The 19,412-nt window shown below is 39.4% G+C and overlaps 1 protein-coding gene across 1 annotated transcript in view; it reads left to right on the forward strand.

Annotated features, from left to right (window-relative positions):
• LOC139717663 (calsyntenin-1-like) overlaps window positions 1–19,412 on the forward strand; it is a 79,502-nt gene extending 60,090 nt beyond the window's left edge. Inside the window, exons 5-14 of the mRNA XM_071629169.1 lie at window positions 5,574–5,740; window positions 6,485–6,596; window positions 7,248–7,438; window positions 8,036–8,145; window positions 9,256–9,455; window positions 10,358–10,537; window positions 11,097–11,242; window positions 11,977–12,124; window positions 12,919–13,088; window positions 14,402–19,412. Coding sequence (XP_071485270.1) covers window positions 5,574–5,740; window positions 6,485–6,596; window positions 7,248–7,438; window positions 8,036–8,145; window positions 9,256–9,455; window positions 10,358–10,537; window positions 11,097–11,242; window positions 11,977–12,124; window positions 12,919–13,088; window positions 14,402–14,557 — 1,580 coding nt within the window. The 3' untranslated portion in view covers window positions 14,558–19,412. The remainder of the gene's footprint in view (window positions 1–5,573; window positions 5,741–6,484; window positions 6,597–7,247; window positions 7,439–8,035; window positions 8,146–9,255; window positions 9,456–10,357; window positions 10,538–11,096; window positions 11,243–11,976; window positions 12,125–12,918; window positions 13,089–14,401) is intronic.

Consider the following 19,412-nt stretch of genomic DNA (forward strand, 5'->3'; position numbering starts at 1 on the left):
TACTAAAGCAGTTGCAGTGAAATTTCATGGAAATTGAAACGGTTTATCCTAAAAAGAAAGAATTGAGCTACTTCAATATTTTTCTGATTCAGGCGTATCGTAAAATTGCAAGCGAAATCTGTAATGCTTGCTCTTATTCTTTTTCTAGTTGTAAAGAAGGTATGGTGTAGGATTTGTGATGAAAAGTGTATACACCGTAGAAAGAAGAGGTGGTTTGTTTTTATTTCCTGGGATAAATTCGGTGCTGTAGAACAACAAAACAAAGCAAAGCACATTTTCAACCTGCCAGACTTTTCATCTTCTTTGATTCTCTGAATATCTGCGAGGTATTCACATGACCCAAAAGTGCCTCAACCTCGTATTACGTAACCAGCATACCAGCAGGCTGGTTTCTGTCACTTTTAAGGAAGTGATGCGTTTAGCTGGGAGAGTTCGTCCGGCGGTGATGGGCGAGTGCCAGTCTCTTTTTTTGTATTGTGTAGAAAAGTCTGTCAATAGCTTGTCTCGTGCCTCCTAGTTGTTGTTTTTATTCCCTTGTTTCCTTATTTGTGGAAGAATTTATGAGAGACAGTTATTTGCGTCGATCTCAACAATTGGAATCACAGTATATTCACAAGACAGGCTCTGCTTCAATGCACAGGTTTTGTTGTTGTTGTTGCGGGGTTTTTTTTTCTTTACCTCTTCTGAAATTTCTTGCTTGGTAGAAATGGCAGTCCTGAATGTATCTTTCCTGAGTTTCTTTGGGTCTTCCAACCATCTACTGCCGCCTTCTGCAATTATCTGTAGTCATGTGATCATCAATTAAGCCCATGTGTTTGATGAATTCATCCATTTTGCCTGCAGCGTGTGATTTCGCCGTCGACATCCATTTCACATTGTTTCGTGATGCTAACCTCACTTCACAAGCATTAACCTTATCACTTTCCATCAGTTTTGCTGGCAATGCTGTATCGACAAGCTGTTTGCCGCATTCGAGAACGATGTTGTTTTGACGCTTTGCTGTAATAGAGCAATAACACTTAAACAAATCGTTGCAACGATAGACGTTTAATCACACCTTCTCTATGTAATTGTTCTCTCAGGGAGAAAGTTTGGTTTAAAAAAAAAGGTAATGACATGAATAAATCTGGCTGTACTGTGGGTGATGGGAGATAAAAATGCAGCATATTTCTGAACACTTTAGATTATAGATTATATTTCAGACATGTAGATCAGCATGCTATGTGCTGCTATGGAAAAGTCATCTATGTTACATGTTGGATATAACTCTTGTGCAGCAAGCATCACAACAACAACAACAACAAAAGACTTAAAATAAGTAACAGTCTCTAGCCAATGATATGTCTTATGTAGGTAATAAAAATATAGCACATACTGTAAAATGAAGATGGTCAGAACTTTGACCAGTATCTGTGTCTAATTTTGCTACAGTTTTCCATGTCAGCTGCTCAAGCCCCCTATTTCTGCTACAGCTATTCAAAATGACTGATGCTCACGGGGTGAATTCTCCTTTAATGATGTCACCCTTGACCTCTATTTCTGTGTGTGTGTGTTTTAAGTCACCAACCATCTGCTTCCAAAATCCTTAGAGTGTGTTCTTCCATCATAGCTACCAACCCCAGCATCCACTCAGCATCTCAAGTACATCTTGATGCGATCAGCGCCGATGACGGAGCAGCTGTTCTGAAATATTAACAAGCTTCCCCATTACAAGATGTCGAAGCTTTGCAGCCTTTTCTCACACCAAGTGCTCTGCTTTTTTTTTTTCTTTTACTGTCGTTAAGTTCCATCCAGTAGATCTCAACAGGAAGTAGATCTCATTGGTAGATCATTATTCACGTTATTTGTATCTCCTGGGGTCTTGAGTAGGTATTTTATAATTGTCATGGAAAGGCAGAGGGTCGTAGTGAGGGTAACAACTTTTATATGTCAGGAACGGACCAGTGAGAGTGGTCAGAGAAGAATGTGTAGCTAATCGATTATCTATGAACTTTAACTATATGTTCACTGTAGGCATGTGGGATTTTTAGCCATGGACATATAGGGGCCTTATTAACTTTGCTCTGTGTTGAGTTGTCAAAACTTGAGATCAACAACGTGAAGGGATCTCTGCGGTTTAAATGTTATTTTCTGTTACCAGTAAACCTGCAGGTTGTCTACAAGATTTTATCCAGAGAAAGAAATATCAAACAAGAAAACAACAACAAACTTGACAAGTGTCATTTTAATCTTGTTTTCCTATTGGTAGATGAGAAAGCTTACCACGTTTGGGGGGAATGCACTCTACAAAGCTTTGCTTCTTCAGCATTCTTCCCTATCTCCTGCATTTTCTAAACTTCTGAATGTTTTTTGTGGTTTTTTTTCTCACCCTATCATTTGTTTATCCATAAATATAATTTAATATTTTGTAATGTTGATACTTACATGTACTTATGTTTTATGTGGAAAAAGATGTATAATTTACAAGTTCTGTTGGACATGGAAAATAAATGAATGAATGAAAGCTTGTCAACAAGATTTTCTTTTAGAAAAATCCAAGCTAGCAAACAAACAGAACAAACTTCACAAATGCCATTTCCATCTCATTTCCCTAGTTGAAGATGAAAAGTCATGAAGTGTGGGAATCTATCATTAATGAATGCACTTTCTGCTTTGTTGCAACTCTAAAAGGAGTGGATTTTAGGTTCGAGGAAATCAGCAATGTGTAATCATGCCCTAAAGACTAATGTGACGTAAATGAATGCTTGGAATTCCCCATACACAGAAACACTTCCACAGACAGAAAAGCTTTCAATTTCAATTCAAGCACAACTAAAATCAGTGCATTGTCTCATACCTTGGTATTCTGTAAATAGAAAGGGGGGTGGTAGAGTAACGATCTGTATTCATGAGGGTGCATTAACGTTTGATTTCCCCGTCTGTATTTTTCTTGCCAGAACGAAAGTAAAAAGTGCTTGATTTGTAACGCTTCCTTTGCACATGGGAGCCGTTTGCAGATTAAATGTTTTTGTGTGCGGCAATATCAAATCTGTTCCGAGCCATTTGCACGCCCACTTAGGATTTTCGTAATACACAGACTTTCGCGTTGCCACCGTCCTAATTCTTTTGACGTGTGTCAAGGGAAGGGGATATACTGGAAGGGGGAAGGGGATAGTTAAGAGCCTATAGCATCAGCCCAAAGTTACATGCACGGTAGTCATGCAAGAAATTTTTGTGCGGTTATCCACTGTCCTTCAGACTTGATCTTACAGTGTTTCAGCTGCCCACTCAGCTTCTCCCCCCCCCCCCCCAACTGCAGTCCAAGGAAAAACTAGCGGCCTCCATGTGTCACAGTGGCTAGATTCTTAGACCTAGTGTGGAAAGTTGTTTTCCCACGTAAGACAAGTGTATAATCAAGCTTACACTCACATTCATGCACTCAACACACCCACTGCAAATGTGGTTGATAGATTTTACTACATGACAAAGTGAAGAGGGACAGCAACAGAAGCAGACGTATCATGTGACAAGCACCATTGACCTCATAGATAAAATGATGTTTGAGTTCGTCGCAGTCAGCTGTCCGCACATCCCTGTGCAGAGAGATTAGCAGCCGCGATGATGCGTCTTCTGAACATATGCAGCATTCGATAATACAACGCAGCTCTTCTAGACACGGATGACATGATTGTCAGTGTTGAAGGTCGAAAGCGATGCGATAACCGTCTCTTAACGACAGCAAAATTTTTTTCCCTCCCTCAAAGGCAGCGATAAAGACACAGTAGCTGCTTCCACGTTGCACTGTAATTAACCTTCTCCCCGTCAATTAATTGAGCGATAATGACAAAGACCTGACGGTTTGCCAAGCAAATGAGCTTCTTCTCCCATCTCTCGATTTCTTAAAGGAAAAATCCAACCTTTCAGGCTTCTGCCCTTCACCAACCTAACCCCCCCCCCCCCACTCCATCATCATTTCTGCTAAATCTTACCTGTATACATGGCAGACGGTATCTAGAAAAGATACATCAAGTTCTGATGACAAACTCTGTGTGGTTTTAGGGGAGTTGATAGAATTCATATTGAGTAAACTGATAGATTTGTCACTTGAGGTATACAATCCAGTACCATGTATTGAATCTTGTAATATTTTTTACCTCATATTCATTGTTTTTGGACTTGAAGCCATATGAAGCTAAAGAAAAGCAATACCTTTCTTCCAGACACAAAGTCCTCCCATACCCCCCCCCCCATGATATGCAAATGAAGGCAACTGTATGAAGAAACAAGAAGAAAAATTATGAGAACCCAGCTGAGGCCAAGATAGACTGATACATCGAGAAATTTACAAGTTGTGTTATAGTATTTTGCAGTAGTTTGCACTCTGTCCCTCTGGTGGTAAAGACAGTGTAAATGATGATTGGGCATTAAACATACCATACAAGCAGCATGCGCGGTTATGATAATGTTGCCCTACGTCCGACATGTGGGATGAAACAAACCCACTTCAACAAGACATACTGGCCTTGTTGGAAATTCTAACACTTAGTAACAGCAGCAGAAACCATTTTTTTTTTTTTTTGTCATTGTAAATTGGCTCTTTATATTTCTCATTGGAATCTCGCTGCCAGCGTTTCTCTATATGCAATTACTGCAAACACCTGTCTGACACAGTTACTAGCCACAGACTCTGCATTAACATGAGGAATCAAATGCCTCCACTCTTCAGAGCACTGACCACAAGAAAAAAATGCCCTGGGCATGGATAGGAAATGAGAACAGAATGACAATCATGTTTCAATTTCACAAAACTTATTTGGCCCTTCCCCCTCCCCCCCCCCCCCCCAAAAAAAAAAAAAAAAGAATGTAGACATACTTGCCTCATATCCAATAAAATTACATTTGTATATTTTTGTGGAAACTGAAAGATTACATGCTGAAGAGAGCTTCTCGTCCTGTTATTGTCATTAACAATGTATGGATCCGTTGCCATCAAATCTTAGTTTCCGTATGTCTGCAGAACTTGTCAATTTTTGTCCTATGATGGACACGTTTGCACAAGAAACATCTTAAATAAGGCTTTGATGGCATGACTGCAGTTGGCTGTTGACAAAAATCTGGAATATAAGCCAAAAAGGTACACCAGCAGTATTGCAAATCTGAGAACATATTTGATTGTGGTTGCTTGTTTTATAATCAATTATTGAATAATAATCAACAAATCAGGCCATAGCAGTATCTATCCATCTTCTGTGGGAGAATGAATCGCGTGCAATGGGAAATATAAATGCTAGGGCATGATAAATCATCATGTAACATTCTACTTAACCGCTACTAAACTGGGAGGGCTTTTGAGGAATAAAAGTTGGGTACTCTGGTCTAAATAATTTTTCACTTTTGAGCTAAAAATACTCCAAAACAACTCATTATCCTGGCAGACTGTGTCAGACAGACATGTTTCATGATAGACCTGTTCGATATATTGCAAGCCAATTCCAAATGATGGGAGATGAATTTTGAGGAGTTCTGAGAATCACAGTTTTACCTTTAAAGCAACTCCTTTTTTCCATCTCCTGCAATCAATGTCCTCCTTCCAGGGTCAAACCGACACCATTATGGCATCTACATCCACAACTGCCGGCTGGTCTTCACTTACCACCAGGAGGGGGGCGATGGATTCTTCCCCTCCCAGTACCGCTGGAAGCTGAGACAGGTGTGCGACCAGGAGTGGCATCGCTATACCCTCAACATGGACTCATTCCAGGTAAAGGAGGGTTGGGCGTGGCTGTGTACCCCTTGTGGTGTCCCTCTGGGGGTTTTCCAAAATACTCTTCCAGCTTACTTGTATAGATCTCCTTTTGTTATATATTTTTCTTTCTTTCTTATTTTTCAAATTTTTATTACAGTTTAGGAATTTGAAATAAAAGGATAAAGAACCACACAAAATATGATACTGCGATTTTTTTTTTGGGGGGGGGGGGGCATGACATTGATATTTGTTCTTTTTTTTACGGGGTTGGACATTGGGTGGGTGGTTGCCCCCTTTTTTTTTTCATGTGATTAAGATATTTTCTTACAGATCTTGTAGATGTGGAGACTTTGCACAAAGTGACTGTGTTTTACAAAATTGTGATATTTGAACAATTCTGATCCAAAAAGAAGCCTCACCTCTTTTACAGATTGTTGCAATATGAATATATGTGTATGATCACTTTGAAGAATTCATAAAGAATTAAAATTACCTTGAGAGCTACTGTTAAATTATGCTACGTTTTCAATGATAAACTTGCAGATATTTTTTAACATTGTCTCTGATTATTGATTAAGCATGCCAGCAAGTACATGTAAACAGCATAAAACTTATTCTCAACACAGAAAAAGAGCTTTTGGTCTTGCATACTAGAGTATAACTGCATTATGACAGCCTAATTTTAGAATATGCATGTACACATACAGTCTATCATATCAGAAGAAGCCGACTGAACTTTGACCATTTTCCGACCTACAGGCAACCCTTTACATTGACGGTGAGGCCCAGGTCGATCCACGGGTCAGTGAGGACTGGCCACTCCACCATTCAAACAACCCTACAGCCATCACCGTTGGAGCATGCTATAAAGGTGAGAATCGATTAGAATGTATCCTGCTCATTGAGTAAAATGAAATGCAAGGAAATGGAGATAAATATGGAGGCAAGCATTCTTTATCCAGTGGAAAATTATTGGCTACCTTTTGCAGGTGAAGGTGCTTTGTTGTATCTCAGAGGAATGCCACCACTAGATGAATATAATAACTTTCTCTTCTTCAGAAGAAAACCTAAGTGAAAAAAAAAGTGAATGATGTTTTTCATCTAATTTACTTGTAGGCTGGATCAAATTTGTATTGATTCTTTCAATATTCTCAGCATATTTCCCCCTCTGTCGATTTGAAAATGCATTTGGTAAATTATCTGTTCCTTTCATGTGTAACATGGAGGGGATTGGGAGGGGGGAAGGGATGGGGAGACATTGAAAGTCATATGCATGTGATGTTTAACCTTGCCAAAGTTTCTCTTACAGGAGGTCAGAGAAAATTTGCTGATGTTCTATCAAGGCGTATTCAGGAATGCAAATCTATCTGTGTTTATCATCTGTGTTTTATTATTTTGTGGGCATGGGGAATCACCTCTCTCTTGTCTTAAACCTGATGGATTAAAAACACAAATACAAATAAAGAGCAGTAGCATATTATTATATTCATGTGATGATGTTTTGTCTTAATCATTCTCCCAGGAGCCCAAAGCAAGTTTGCCCAGTTTTTCACCGGCTACCTGGCGGGCCTGAGCATCCTTCCGGGCCAGGTGGAGGCCCCCGAGGTGGTCTCCTGTATGGTGCGCTGCAAGGAGGGCCTGTCCTTCCAGGTCGGCAACCTGCCCGTCAACGTCGCCAGCATCAACACCGCCCACACCAACCTCACCCTCACTGTGAGTGAATTATGTTACTTAATATCCTCTGCCCCCATCCTCCCCTGAGAGATGGGAGCCGTTGTTTGCGGGATGCTGTACGTGTACCGTCACAGCAAAAGTCGTAATCAAGCAAGGCATATAATGGCTCACAATGAGTGTGAAATGCAGATTTATTTTCTTCTATGCAATCAATATATTATCAAGTCGTGATATTCATATCAAAACATTGAATAGTTACAGAGTTTTATATTAAAGCAATGCGAAGATGACACAATATCTCGTAGAATATTATGTAAGGTAAATTCACACTTATCATAAAGAATTTAAACTTCAACAGAATTTAAACTTTGACTGATGCATATATTTATGATCCAATGGCAAGACAGCTCACCTGACTTAACGACCCCTGTGATCGAAATGTTCAGATGGATGCTTGGCAATATTTAGGTGAGAATGATAATAGCAGGGCCCTGGTAGAAGATAGAGGGGGCATTATTATGGAAGAGGCTGCCATGGGCAAACAAGTTTGTAGTAGTGCTGAGAGTCAGCCCCAGGAGACATTCTTGTTCTCGAACTGTGTATTCATTTTTCACCCCATTTTTGTCTCGTTTCCAGGGCAAGCTGACGGTAGAGTTTTCCAGCGTCCTTCAGCAGGTGGCCTACTTCAACGCCAGGACATTCCCCACCCCAGGTCGTCGACCTCTTACCATCTCATCCAAAGCAAGGTGTGTATTAACCTGTTGAACACTAGTCTTGAGTATATTCAGGCAGGTGTCTATGGGAAATGCATGTTATGGCAAAACCAGTTCATCCTTAATGGGTTAAAGCAAGACCCAAGCCAGCAGCCTAGTCTCTCACATTCAGGCTATGGAACATGCCCCTCACCCCCCTTTACCATCCCCATCAAATTTTAGAATTCATCTTACAACTTGAAATAAGTTGGGTTCTGGCTTTCCTTTTGACAGTTATCAAGTATTAAAGAGTCCTGAGTGTAATCAAAACATTATGTTTTACATCTTTTAAAGGCTGGATATTCATCTTTTCTGTTTAAGGCCTTCACTTCTGTATCAGATCCATCTGATTACAGAATGTGTTGAGGATTTCTCCCCCCCCCCCCCACAATTTTGATGCTCAGTGTCACACTCTGGTGTTGAATCATTTTCACTCTCACACTTTATCTAGCTCTACAGGAAATGGATAAGGAAGAGATAACATTCACTTTACGCAATGTGATGAACCCGATCATTGTATAACTTGTATAATGGAATTGACTACAGTCAGTTAAAATATGTTATATGGCCTCTAAAAGAGGTTATTCCACACTATCGTCACCCTCCATGTACATATGATACATGCAAGTTGTGCTACATATACATTGTATTATGAATTACTCACATTCAGTGTGTTGCTAAAAATTATTACAATACTGCAATCATTGCCTTTTCAGCCCCACCATGCATAAAACAACAACAAAAAGCGGGGTATTTTTTTCATTTCACACACCCTGTGTATAGATCAGTCTAATGAAATGCTTGATTTTGCATGCTAAAAGTTCTTCTTCTCCAGCTCTCCATCCTCCCCTGACCTCAGAAGGAAAAATCAAAATACAATGATAGTGATTATAACTGATATCAGATGGTATTTGCAATGAGATCCACATTCAAGCTGGTATGAATCATTGTGACAATTTTGTCAACACAGCTAGTCCTCCCACAAAAAACAAAACAAAAACAAAACAAAACAAAACAAAACAAAACCAAAAACTGAAAAGGAACACAGCAATTTGCATTAAAAATTTCTGCCTCACTGTCTCCGTCATCCCCTGCATCCATCAGCTGCAACGGTGTCGACATCAGCATCCCGGACGTCTCCTCCTACGTCATGGTCCTCCAGCCCCACGAGCCCACCATCAGCATCACCGGCTCCCAGGCCACATCCCAGACGGCCGCCACCCTCAGCGCTGGCATCCAGCCCTTCAAGACGGTCACCATCGTCAGCGTCATGTCAGAGGAGGAGGAGGAGGAGCTCGGAGCAGGTAAAGAGGGGATTACCGGTACTTGGGACTATGATGATAATGATGATGATAATAATGCCAGTGTAAAAGTAATATAAAAGTAATGATGATTGTTGTCGTAGTGATGATGATGAGGATGAGGATGAGGATGAGGATGAGGATGATGATGATGAGGATGATGAGGATGAGGAGGAGGATGAGGAGGAGGATGATGAGGATGATGATGAGGAGGAGGAGGAGGATGATGAGGATGATGATGAGAATGATGGTGATGATGATGATGATGATGTGATGACGATGATAATAATAATAATAATCATAATCATAATATTGATAACAGTAGTGATTAAAATGATGACAGTGACATTATTGCTACTAGTTATGATAGTGGCAATGATGGCGATATTGATGGAGATGATGATAATAAAAGCAATGATGGTGATGAAAATGATGATTATAATAACACCAACAACAGCAACCATATTGATGATATTGGTAGTGCTCATAATGATGACAATAATTATTATGATGACAACAGTAATGATAGCAATATACTGAAATGAAAAGATTCCTCACAAATTCCTCTTTTGTCAGTGCTTTTATACCATTAAATTCTTTTATCTGAGATCTACTACCCATAGAATCGGCCACCTGTCTGTCTAAAGTACTGTATGCTATTGTAACCCACTACACTCAAATTTCTTATAATAGCATACTTCAGGCAGACAGGCGTCAGGTTGTATCTCGTGAATGAGAATCAGTTATGATTCTCATGATCAAACTTGTGTATGAACATGAACCAACATACAATGTATACTGTATGTGATGCATAATGGATCTGCAGTGGGATATATGAGATTGGCAATTGTCATTTTTTGTTTGTTTTAACTTAATTTGAAAAAAAAAAAACACAACAACAACAGAGCAACAGGAAATGACTGGTGAAGATGCCCCCACCCTGCTGACCCACAACCTGGACTCCTGCAGCTTGCTGAGTAAGAACGGCCCACTGGCTTCTGGGGAACTGCTGACCATTCCTCAGGCCATCCTTGACCAGTACCAGCTCACTGTCGTACACTCACCGAAGGGAATGGTCATCAAAGGTATAGACTGACTGCTTTGTACGAGGTCATTTATCAATTTTTTTCTTGAATGATTAAATGATTTGCATAGTATTTATTAGTGTGAAGTGACGCAGTCAGGTCATGATAGTACCTGCACCTGTTGAAACTTTTCATCAATGCGAGTTAGAACATTTGGAAACATGAGATTCAGTATGTGAGACCAACTACGGGACTAAATAATTATGTGGGGCCAAGCAATGCAATATGTGATATAGAAATGAAACCAAAGCAACAAAAAAAAAAAGATAAAAAGGAGAATAATGATACTCAATTAATTTTAAAAAAAAATCTGTATTGAATTATGGTGTACTTGTTGACCTCCGCAATGTGTGAATGTTGAGGTTGAGGTTCAGAGTGATTGAGCGCAATTTGCTCGGAAATTGTGAATTCCAGCAAATGTTGACGGAAACAGATTTGGGTGGGGTAGGGTGGGATAAGGCAGGGAAGGGCGGGGAAGAGTGGAACAGGGCATTGGATTGGGAACTACCTGGCACATGTAATGCGAGTCTTTACTCTATTCCTCTCTCTCTCTGTACAGGTATTGGGGAATTAAAGACATACGAGTCGATTCTACACCAGGTGACATACATCAGACCCAGTAACAGCAAGTTCACCGAGCAGACCCTCACACTGCACTGCACAGAGCTCAACGGAAGATTTGTTAGCAACGACTTTGACTTCAGGGTAAGATGCCTGTGGGGTAGGGATGGTCACAAACATTGAGGGCGCTCTTCATATCATGGTTGTACAGGGTCAAAAGGTTATCCCAAGTTTTCAGCTCATATTTTCAGATTTTCTAATCTGATCCTTCTGCACTTGTTCCTGCTCATTGATTTGAAATGGTTTTGAGTTTCAAATGGCAATGTTTCCCGGTTTTCTTATTTCTTTCATCTATTATGTAACAGCTGTTTCAACTTCCATTGAAGTAGCCATTTATGCAACAGATTTGGAGTGAAATTATTACTTACGTATGTATTCTCTGTTTCATGATGGTTACATGATGGTTTCTTACATGGAATTTTTCTTTTTTGATAAAGACTGAATCTTTACTGCGTTTCATTAACATCCCACATTATTGCTTCAAAGGTTAGGGACTATACTTTATGTCATGCATTGCATATCTAAATGGATGGAATGCTACGTGTCACTGTGTCTTGTAAAAAGAATGACTGAAATTTCCACACTCCTTTTAGTTACGAATTAGATAAACTTCATTGAATATGGGAATGATTCTTACTTCTACTTGGCCGCTTTTTGCTGTACTATTCTTATATGAGTCTGATTCAGTATGTATTCCGTAGTTTTAAACTAGTTCAACATGAATGGATAAATGTTCTAGTTTGCCGAGCCAACTGTGTGTTCAGTCTAAATACTTAATGTAACCTTTTATCTGGATTGGGATGAATTTGCCATTGCAGATTCAAGTCCTTCACCAGGCCGTACGAGCTCCAAACAAGCCGAGCCACGCCAAGCAGTCAGTCGTTTTCAGTCACAGCAACGTCAGAGTGCACGACAAACTGAAGGAGAATTCGCCCAAGCACATCGCGTCGAAGAGCGCAGTTTCAAGTAAGGGCATTACATGTGTATATAGCTCCGCATCAGGTGTTTGATGTGACCACATATCAGCGGTGTATCTATCCATAGTCCTATGATTTATCTGTTACAATTGACCACTTGTTTGTCGATGGTCAATGGTTTCAGCAGTTGAGATTTCTTCAGCTTTATGTATTGAATTGAATTGAATTGTTGAATTGAATTGAATTGAATTGAATTGAATTGAATTGTTGAATTGAATTGAATTGAATTGAAGCCATTTTTTCAGAGATTTATAAACAATATATGTGTTCTCAAATAAAAGCTCGCTGTCCAGAAATTTGAGCTCCTGTGGTTAACCTTGTCTGTACCATTGGCAACCTTGTCTGCATACAGTGTTGCTAGAATGTAAAGCTGACAAGACATTAATTTAGTGATGTACCAGACCTTCTTACCTCAGTGAGTGGAAAATGTTGTATTGAACCATTCCAACAAAGTGGTGCAAAATGTTTGAGAAATGCTAATCTCGTTAAAGACCTTTGCCGTGTTGCATGAAAGTTGAGATCAAGCGTAAGTCAGAAAATCAAACATTTGTCTCTGAATACTCAGTTCTGATCGGCTGATGCCTGACTTATGCTTGACTTCATCTTTTTCATGCAGCAGGGCCCTGACCAGATTTAGCTCATGACATTAACATTATGGCTGAGTTTGGGGGTTCAATTTGAAAAAACAGAGGAAAACTGGTCTGTAAGTTAAGGTGTACATTCATCAGTATGGAAGAGGTCACTGATGACGTTTTCAATTACCTGTCTTCGCCCCACCCTTAGGTACTGCCATGGCCATCGTGGTCGTGCTCTGTGTCGGCTTCCTCCTCTTCATGATCGTGCTCGGCGTCTTCCGCATCTACGCAGCGCACAAAGCCAGCCGGAACTTCGATGGGCAGGACATGGACTGGGACGACTCCGCCCTAAACATCACAGTCAATCCTATGGAAGGGGTGAGTTCATGGAGGGTGACAGATTGGGGAGGGGGTAGTTTTGGGGTGTAGGGGGTGACCTTGTAGGAGGCATGGGAGAATGGATGATGGATGAATGGCACATAACATTACAGTCATTCCTATGGAAGGGGTGAGTTAGTGGAGGGTGACAAATGAGGGAGGGATTGTTTTGGGGTGCATGGGGTGATCTTAATGGGGGAATGGATGATGGACGAATGGCCCTAAACATCACAGTTATTCCCATGGAAGGGTTGATTTTTTGTTTGTTTTTTTGTAGGTGAAGGGTGAAGTGAGGGACTGGTTTGGGTTGGGGGTGTAGGGGGTGACCTTGTTGGAGGAATAAGGAGGAATGTTCAGTGAATAGCCCTTAATATCACAGTTAATCCCTTAGAAGGGGTGAGTGGTGGAGGGTGACAGGTGGTGTGGGGGAATTAGTTTGATTGGTGGTGTAGGGGTAACTTGAATGATTTTGCAGGTGATCCTGTAGAAGGAAGGGGCGAGTGGTAGAGGTTGACCTTGTTTGAAGATTTGGGTTGGGGAGGGGGGGATGGGGTGGATGGGGGATTGGTTTAGTTTGGGGGGTTTTGGGTTTGGGGTGACTGAATGATCATTTAGTTTGCAGGTGATTCTGCAGAAGGAAGGGGTGAGGTGGTAGATGGTGGCCTTGTTAGAAGGGGGATGATAAATTAATGGCCCTTAACATCATGATCAATCCTGTGGAAGGGGTGAGTGGTGGGGATGACAAGTAGGGATTGATGTGGTTTGGGGTTGTAGGGGGTTAATGAATGACCCTTGAGTTTGCAGCAGGTGTTTTTGCAGAAGAAGGGTTTAGTTGTTGAGGGTGACCTTGTTGGAAGATTGGGGGGGGGGGGGGGGAGAGTCGAGGTGGGGATGGATGAATATCCCCTAACATCACAGTCAATCCTATGGAAGAGGTGAATGAAGATGATCAAAGTGGTGCTGTGCTAAGTGTTTTACTTTGTATTGTTTGTTTTTAATCATGGAGCATCAGTCATTTGAGAAAAACAAAAGAATCCAAATTTCTGGCTCTATGGACGTATATGTGAGTGATTCATGTCTTAATGGACTGACTTATGCGATGTCATAGGTGGCCTGTCGGCAGAGAATACAAATTGACTTAAGACAGACTCATGCAAACCATTAGCATGTAGTTCTTACATTTCATGTGCATTCAGTTTGTGAGAATGTGTGAGTGAAATTGTAAATTTGCCATAACAGTTCAGATACCATTGTAACTGACTAATCTTGATGTTTCTCCATCTTGCTCTTTTTTTTTTAAAATCTACCTGCAGCCTGTTGCCACGGGCGATACAGACGAATCTAGCGAAGACGACGACGAGGATAGTCTGGAAGACGAAAGCTCGAGTTCAGAAGAGGAGGAGGAGGAGGTGGAGGTGGAAGTTAAAGGAACACCGCTAGAATGGGACGATTCCACCCTGAAATTCTGAGATTAACTTTCTTTCTGTGTGTATTCCCCAATCCCAACCCCACCACTCTATTTCCTTGCCCCTCCCCTCCAATCCACTCATACAATCAGAAAATTGTCTCTCTTCTTTCTTTTTTTTTGAAGATATTCTTGATTCTTTCCTTTCCTTCTTTTCAAGTCTGCCTGATATCTGTTACCCCTTTTATGGTGACAGTCCACTTGAATTATGAAAACTTTTTCGAATCTGCGTGTGTCCAGTTCATAAATTATGTATGTAAGTTGATGTGGATGTGGTGAAATCTACATTTTTTTTTTTGCACATTAAAAAAAAAGGCATTCAAAAGAGCTCAGTATATCTTTGTAAGATAAAATTGCTACTTATCGATATTATTTTACTATTGCATAAATTTGTGTGTGTGTGTGTGTGTGTTTCATGTTCTCGAGTACACGCAGTGATTTTTGCAGAGACGAGTGATTTCTGTGTTTTAAATAAAAAACAACAACTCTGACTGTGCTACGAGTTTTTTGAAATGTGTTTTTATAACAATATTGGAGCTGCTGTACTGGCTGAATAGAGGTTTTATCCAAAGAAGAAATCAGCTATACCACGTTAACTGACTGAAGTTAGATGTGATTTTCCTTCATTAGACCCCTTTTTGCTAGTTTTCATTCTGGGGCAAATAATATGTTTAGCGATGGTGGTGATTTCTATGACCTGTTATCTTTTCAGTATACCTCATATGTGGCTAGCGAGAAGTAGCTACTTTTTTTTCCCCGTGCATCTCAGACAATTTTGTTCACGTTTTAAACCTATGTCTAGGCAGCCATGTACCAATGCCATGAAATTCGATTCTTTGGCGATTTTTTAAAGACTGTAAATCAATTTTTGACCGATTCTTCTGTATCAACATTATTTTCTTTTGTTTTTCTTCAAAGAAGAGTATGGATGAGATGATGTTGTTTTATTTTATCTTATTCTCTTTGTAAATTATGCTGTACTACAAACATGTAAGGGAGAGAAAAAAAAAAAAGCATTTCTATTGTTATATGATAAAAGTGTATGATATTCCGTAGCTAAGGGTCTTACAAAATATAATGCAATAAGAAGGAATTAAAATGATGAAGCGATCAGAAGCCAGAGTAAGAGAGCTGGTGCAGTGTATGTTCTTACCGTATTAAAAAAGAAAGAAAAGCTGTTAGCGTAATATATTGACATAGTGACTGGTCTACTGTAGTAGTGCAGAGATGTTGATTTGTCGAAACTAATGTTGCATACTTGATTCAGCTGTGGTAGCCAGCTCGTAAACAGTCTCAAAATATCAATCGTATCCACCTCTGAAGGGACACTTAATCTTTTTTTTTTTTTAAATTCTGTGTAGGTCGTTTGAGTGAAATGGACGTGAAGATATATAGGGTATATGTTTAAAATTGTACGATGCATACAGACCCTCCCGTGACCGTTTATCTGCGATTTGCGAAACGTGATGGAAGGCGGCAAAAAAAATCAATTTGCTGTGTCTTGTGTTTAACCCAGTAGAGACCGCTACACTGGTCTGTCTGTCTGTCTGTCTGTCTGTCCCTTCATTTCGTGTTCACTCATCGTTCAGACTTGTGATTAGTCGTCATTGCCGCCGCTTTGTTTGTTTGTTTCTGGTGCAGTCTGTGGTGAATTTTTTTTTTTCATGCCCACCCTCCATCCTGTTGTATTGTCACCCACTGTTCATGGTTTGGTCTTTACACATTCTCCGGAGAATAAATGAGTGGAATATATTTGGAAAGTTGAACAGAAAGTATTATTATTATTACGTGGAGAATTTGCTATAAAAAGAAAGAAATAACTGTTCTGGATTACATTTTGTGTTGATCCTATTTTTCCAGCTATCTTAGCCATTTTGTTTGTGTGTTCAAAGATGAAAAGAGTTGATAGAGCTATTGTAGATGAATAGCCAAGTTTGTCTATATATGCCGTTTGGGAGTTTGCTTGGTTTTGTGTATTGTTTTGATGTTCTGATGGGTTTCACACGTGTTGATATTTTTCACTATTCCGACTCTGTGTGGGAAAAAATGTGGCAGATTGTTATTAAGTGACACCTCCTGTCGTTTATTTTTTAGCACACGATAGAACACTTGTGTAGCCCTGATGGCACGAGAGAGATTTTAGCCATAATCCAAATCACTCATTGATAGTCAAATGTGTGAAATTAAATCACGCAGGTAACACACTTCATAGCCAAATTCGACGAAATTCTGACTCGTCATTTCAGAGCGATGACACTCGCATCTTGTTTCCGTACCACGTGTCTGCCACCATCTTGTATGAGTAAACCAATGCAGGCATTTTTTTAGAAAAGTACTGTACTGCAAAACATTTCGAAGAATCTGTTGGTGTCGACAGACGTTGAGTTTCAAACAACCAGATTAGGAAAGAATTTTGTCACTTTTCTTCCATGCTGCATCTGAGTTGGGCATCAAGTTTTGGATTGTAATGTTTTTGAGGGTTGGGGGTTGTTGTGTTGTTGGGTTTGTTTATTTATTTATTTTTTTTTTGGGGGGGGGGGGTATTGAGATCGAACAGTCCAGTCCAATGTACTTTGGATAACTACCAATATCAAGAGTGAAAGATTGTGGGAAAAATAGTCTGGTCGAGTCAAGGTGGGAAAGTGATGAAAGAGGGAGCAGGGTTCCTACGCAGATTCACAGAGCTACAAGTTAACAGTATAGACCAAACAATGTCTAAAAGACAATACGAATGCATTGAGAATCCACTTTAATTCTCAACTCTACGGAATTCTGATCCTTGTCAAAGGGACTCAACTTTTTTTATTGTTTGTTTGTTTTTTGCAGCATTTCACAGCACATGTTTCTATGTAAAGTATCTATGATTATGTATATGAATGAATATTCACTGTGTAAATTTGGTTTAAGAAAAAAAAAAAAGAGGAAGAGTGCTAAAATTGTGATATTGGTCAATTGTACATAAGAAAAAAACAAACATATTCAGTATGTGTCCATAGATAGTTGTCTGTAGGTTGCACAGAAAATTCTCACTATAAAATCAGATCTAGAGAAACATAAAAGAGCAGGATATCTGCCGTTGGAATGCAGTCACTATTTTGAGATTTGTGGAGAGTGAAAAGGGGCAAATGTATTTTTCATGCAGCCAGTGTAAACTAGCGGGCGAAGAGGGAAAAATTCGGTTGAGGTGCAAACAGTCTGTGCAAGGCAGGGATAGTTACGGGAGGTTGGGGGTTCAGATGCCTGATTCACATTTGATGCACATAGCAAAATGGTTTTTCAGTTTTGTGTTTATTTCTACTTTGTTGTGGATGGTTTTATCAGTGCTTTTGTGATTATTCAGTGCTTTCATAAGAAAAAAACAAAAACAAAAAAGAGGATTAACACGTCACAGCGATTTGCTTTAGTATGGGATCAGAATGATAAAACAGTAAAAGCGTAACATCTGTACTCCTTCCCTTGGTCCAAATACAGCATTAATATAATCAATTGCAGTAAAATGATGTCACTGGCTGTGATTCCTCTTCAAATTCATAGTCAAGCTCATCCATTTATTGTTATGTGTTTTTTTTCACCACTCATGCATTTTATAACCACCTCACAAATAATAAAAATCTGCATTTCATCAGGCATTGTCAATATGGTCATACACAGAATTAACCACTTTTGGAACATCTTGAATCGCTATCATCATTTAAATAGAAAAATCTCCAATGAAAGAAATATCAATGTAGTTTATGACATCAATAAATTTGTTTAGTCGTGCATAGGCTACTTTCTCTGACTGAAAGAGAAATGTAAAAGTATGAAGATAAACTTTGAAATATTTGTACTCGTGCCAGAGAACACTACAATTGGTGCAATGTTAAGGGGGATTAAACACAGGCAAAAGTTGATATCAATTTACATAAGTGCTCCCATTAAAATCTTCATCCCGTACGCTCTCTTTTTCATTCAAATTTTCATGTACATGTTCTTACGCAGTGGAAAAGAAGAGAAAAAAATGGAAGGTGAAAACGAATGGGACTGCATATTAAAATGTTTTATGCGAGTGGGATCGTAAACTGGTAACTGTCATTGGAAAGGATGCTGTACAGATTTTGTTGCTATGGTTTCACAGCGGGTGATGATGAATCTGTTTTGGAATATGAACATTTAGAAGTAAAATGAGAGAGAAAACAATAGATGTGTATTCAATATGTCCGAGTTAGTTCAGCCAGGATTATACTGCCAAATTATCCTGCCCTCAATTTGCAATGGACAGAAATCACACATATCTCTGAATTTATGGAAAACTAATATATATGAAACCGATTCACATCCAGAATTATTCGTCACCTCTCTTTCCCTCCCTCGTGAAGAGATTCAGGTGCTTTATAGATGATTTATTGGGAAAGAATTTAGCTTGTACAATTCCAGACTACCTTGTGTATGACAATCAAAAGTAAAAAGAAGTTTGCAAAAAGTGTAAGCATTGCTTTATATGATGGAGAACAAGGTTGGATTTGTAGGTAGCGAGCGAAAAAAAAAAGAAGTTCGGTAGAAAGATTTCGATGTTGAAAGAAAGGGTAGGACGTGAAGCCTTTGTTATCAGAGTGTCCATGTACATGTAAATATGAAAAGATTTTTAGCATATTAATATGATTCTCGACAAAAAAAAAAATTGAACGTTGAGTAATTTTCGTACGTTTGGAAAACCTATCATTTATTTGACTGCATATGGAGTATATATCAGGGTCAATATTGTACAGTACATCTCAACAAAAAAAGAATCTGGGATTGAAGATAATGCATTTTGCCGCAGTAGTCAAATAAAATCTAAACTTATCTACACCAACATAATGTAAATCCGCAAAGTTTGT

The sequence above is a fragment of the Diadema antillarum genome, unplaced genomic scaffold, assembly GCF_040938485.1.
Source record: "Diadema antillarum isolate AM-2024a unplaced genomic scaffold, OU_Dant_1.0 scf00000079, whole genome shotgun sequence".
Classification (NCBI taxonomy): domain Eukaryota; kingdom Metazoa; phylum Echinodermata; class Echinoidea; order Diadematoida; family Diadematidae; genus Diadema; species Diadema antillarum.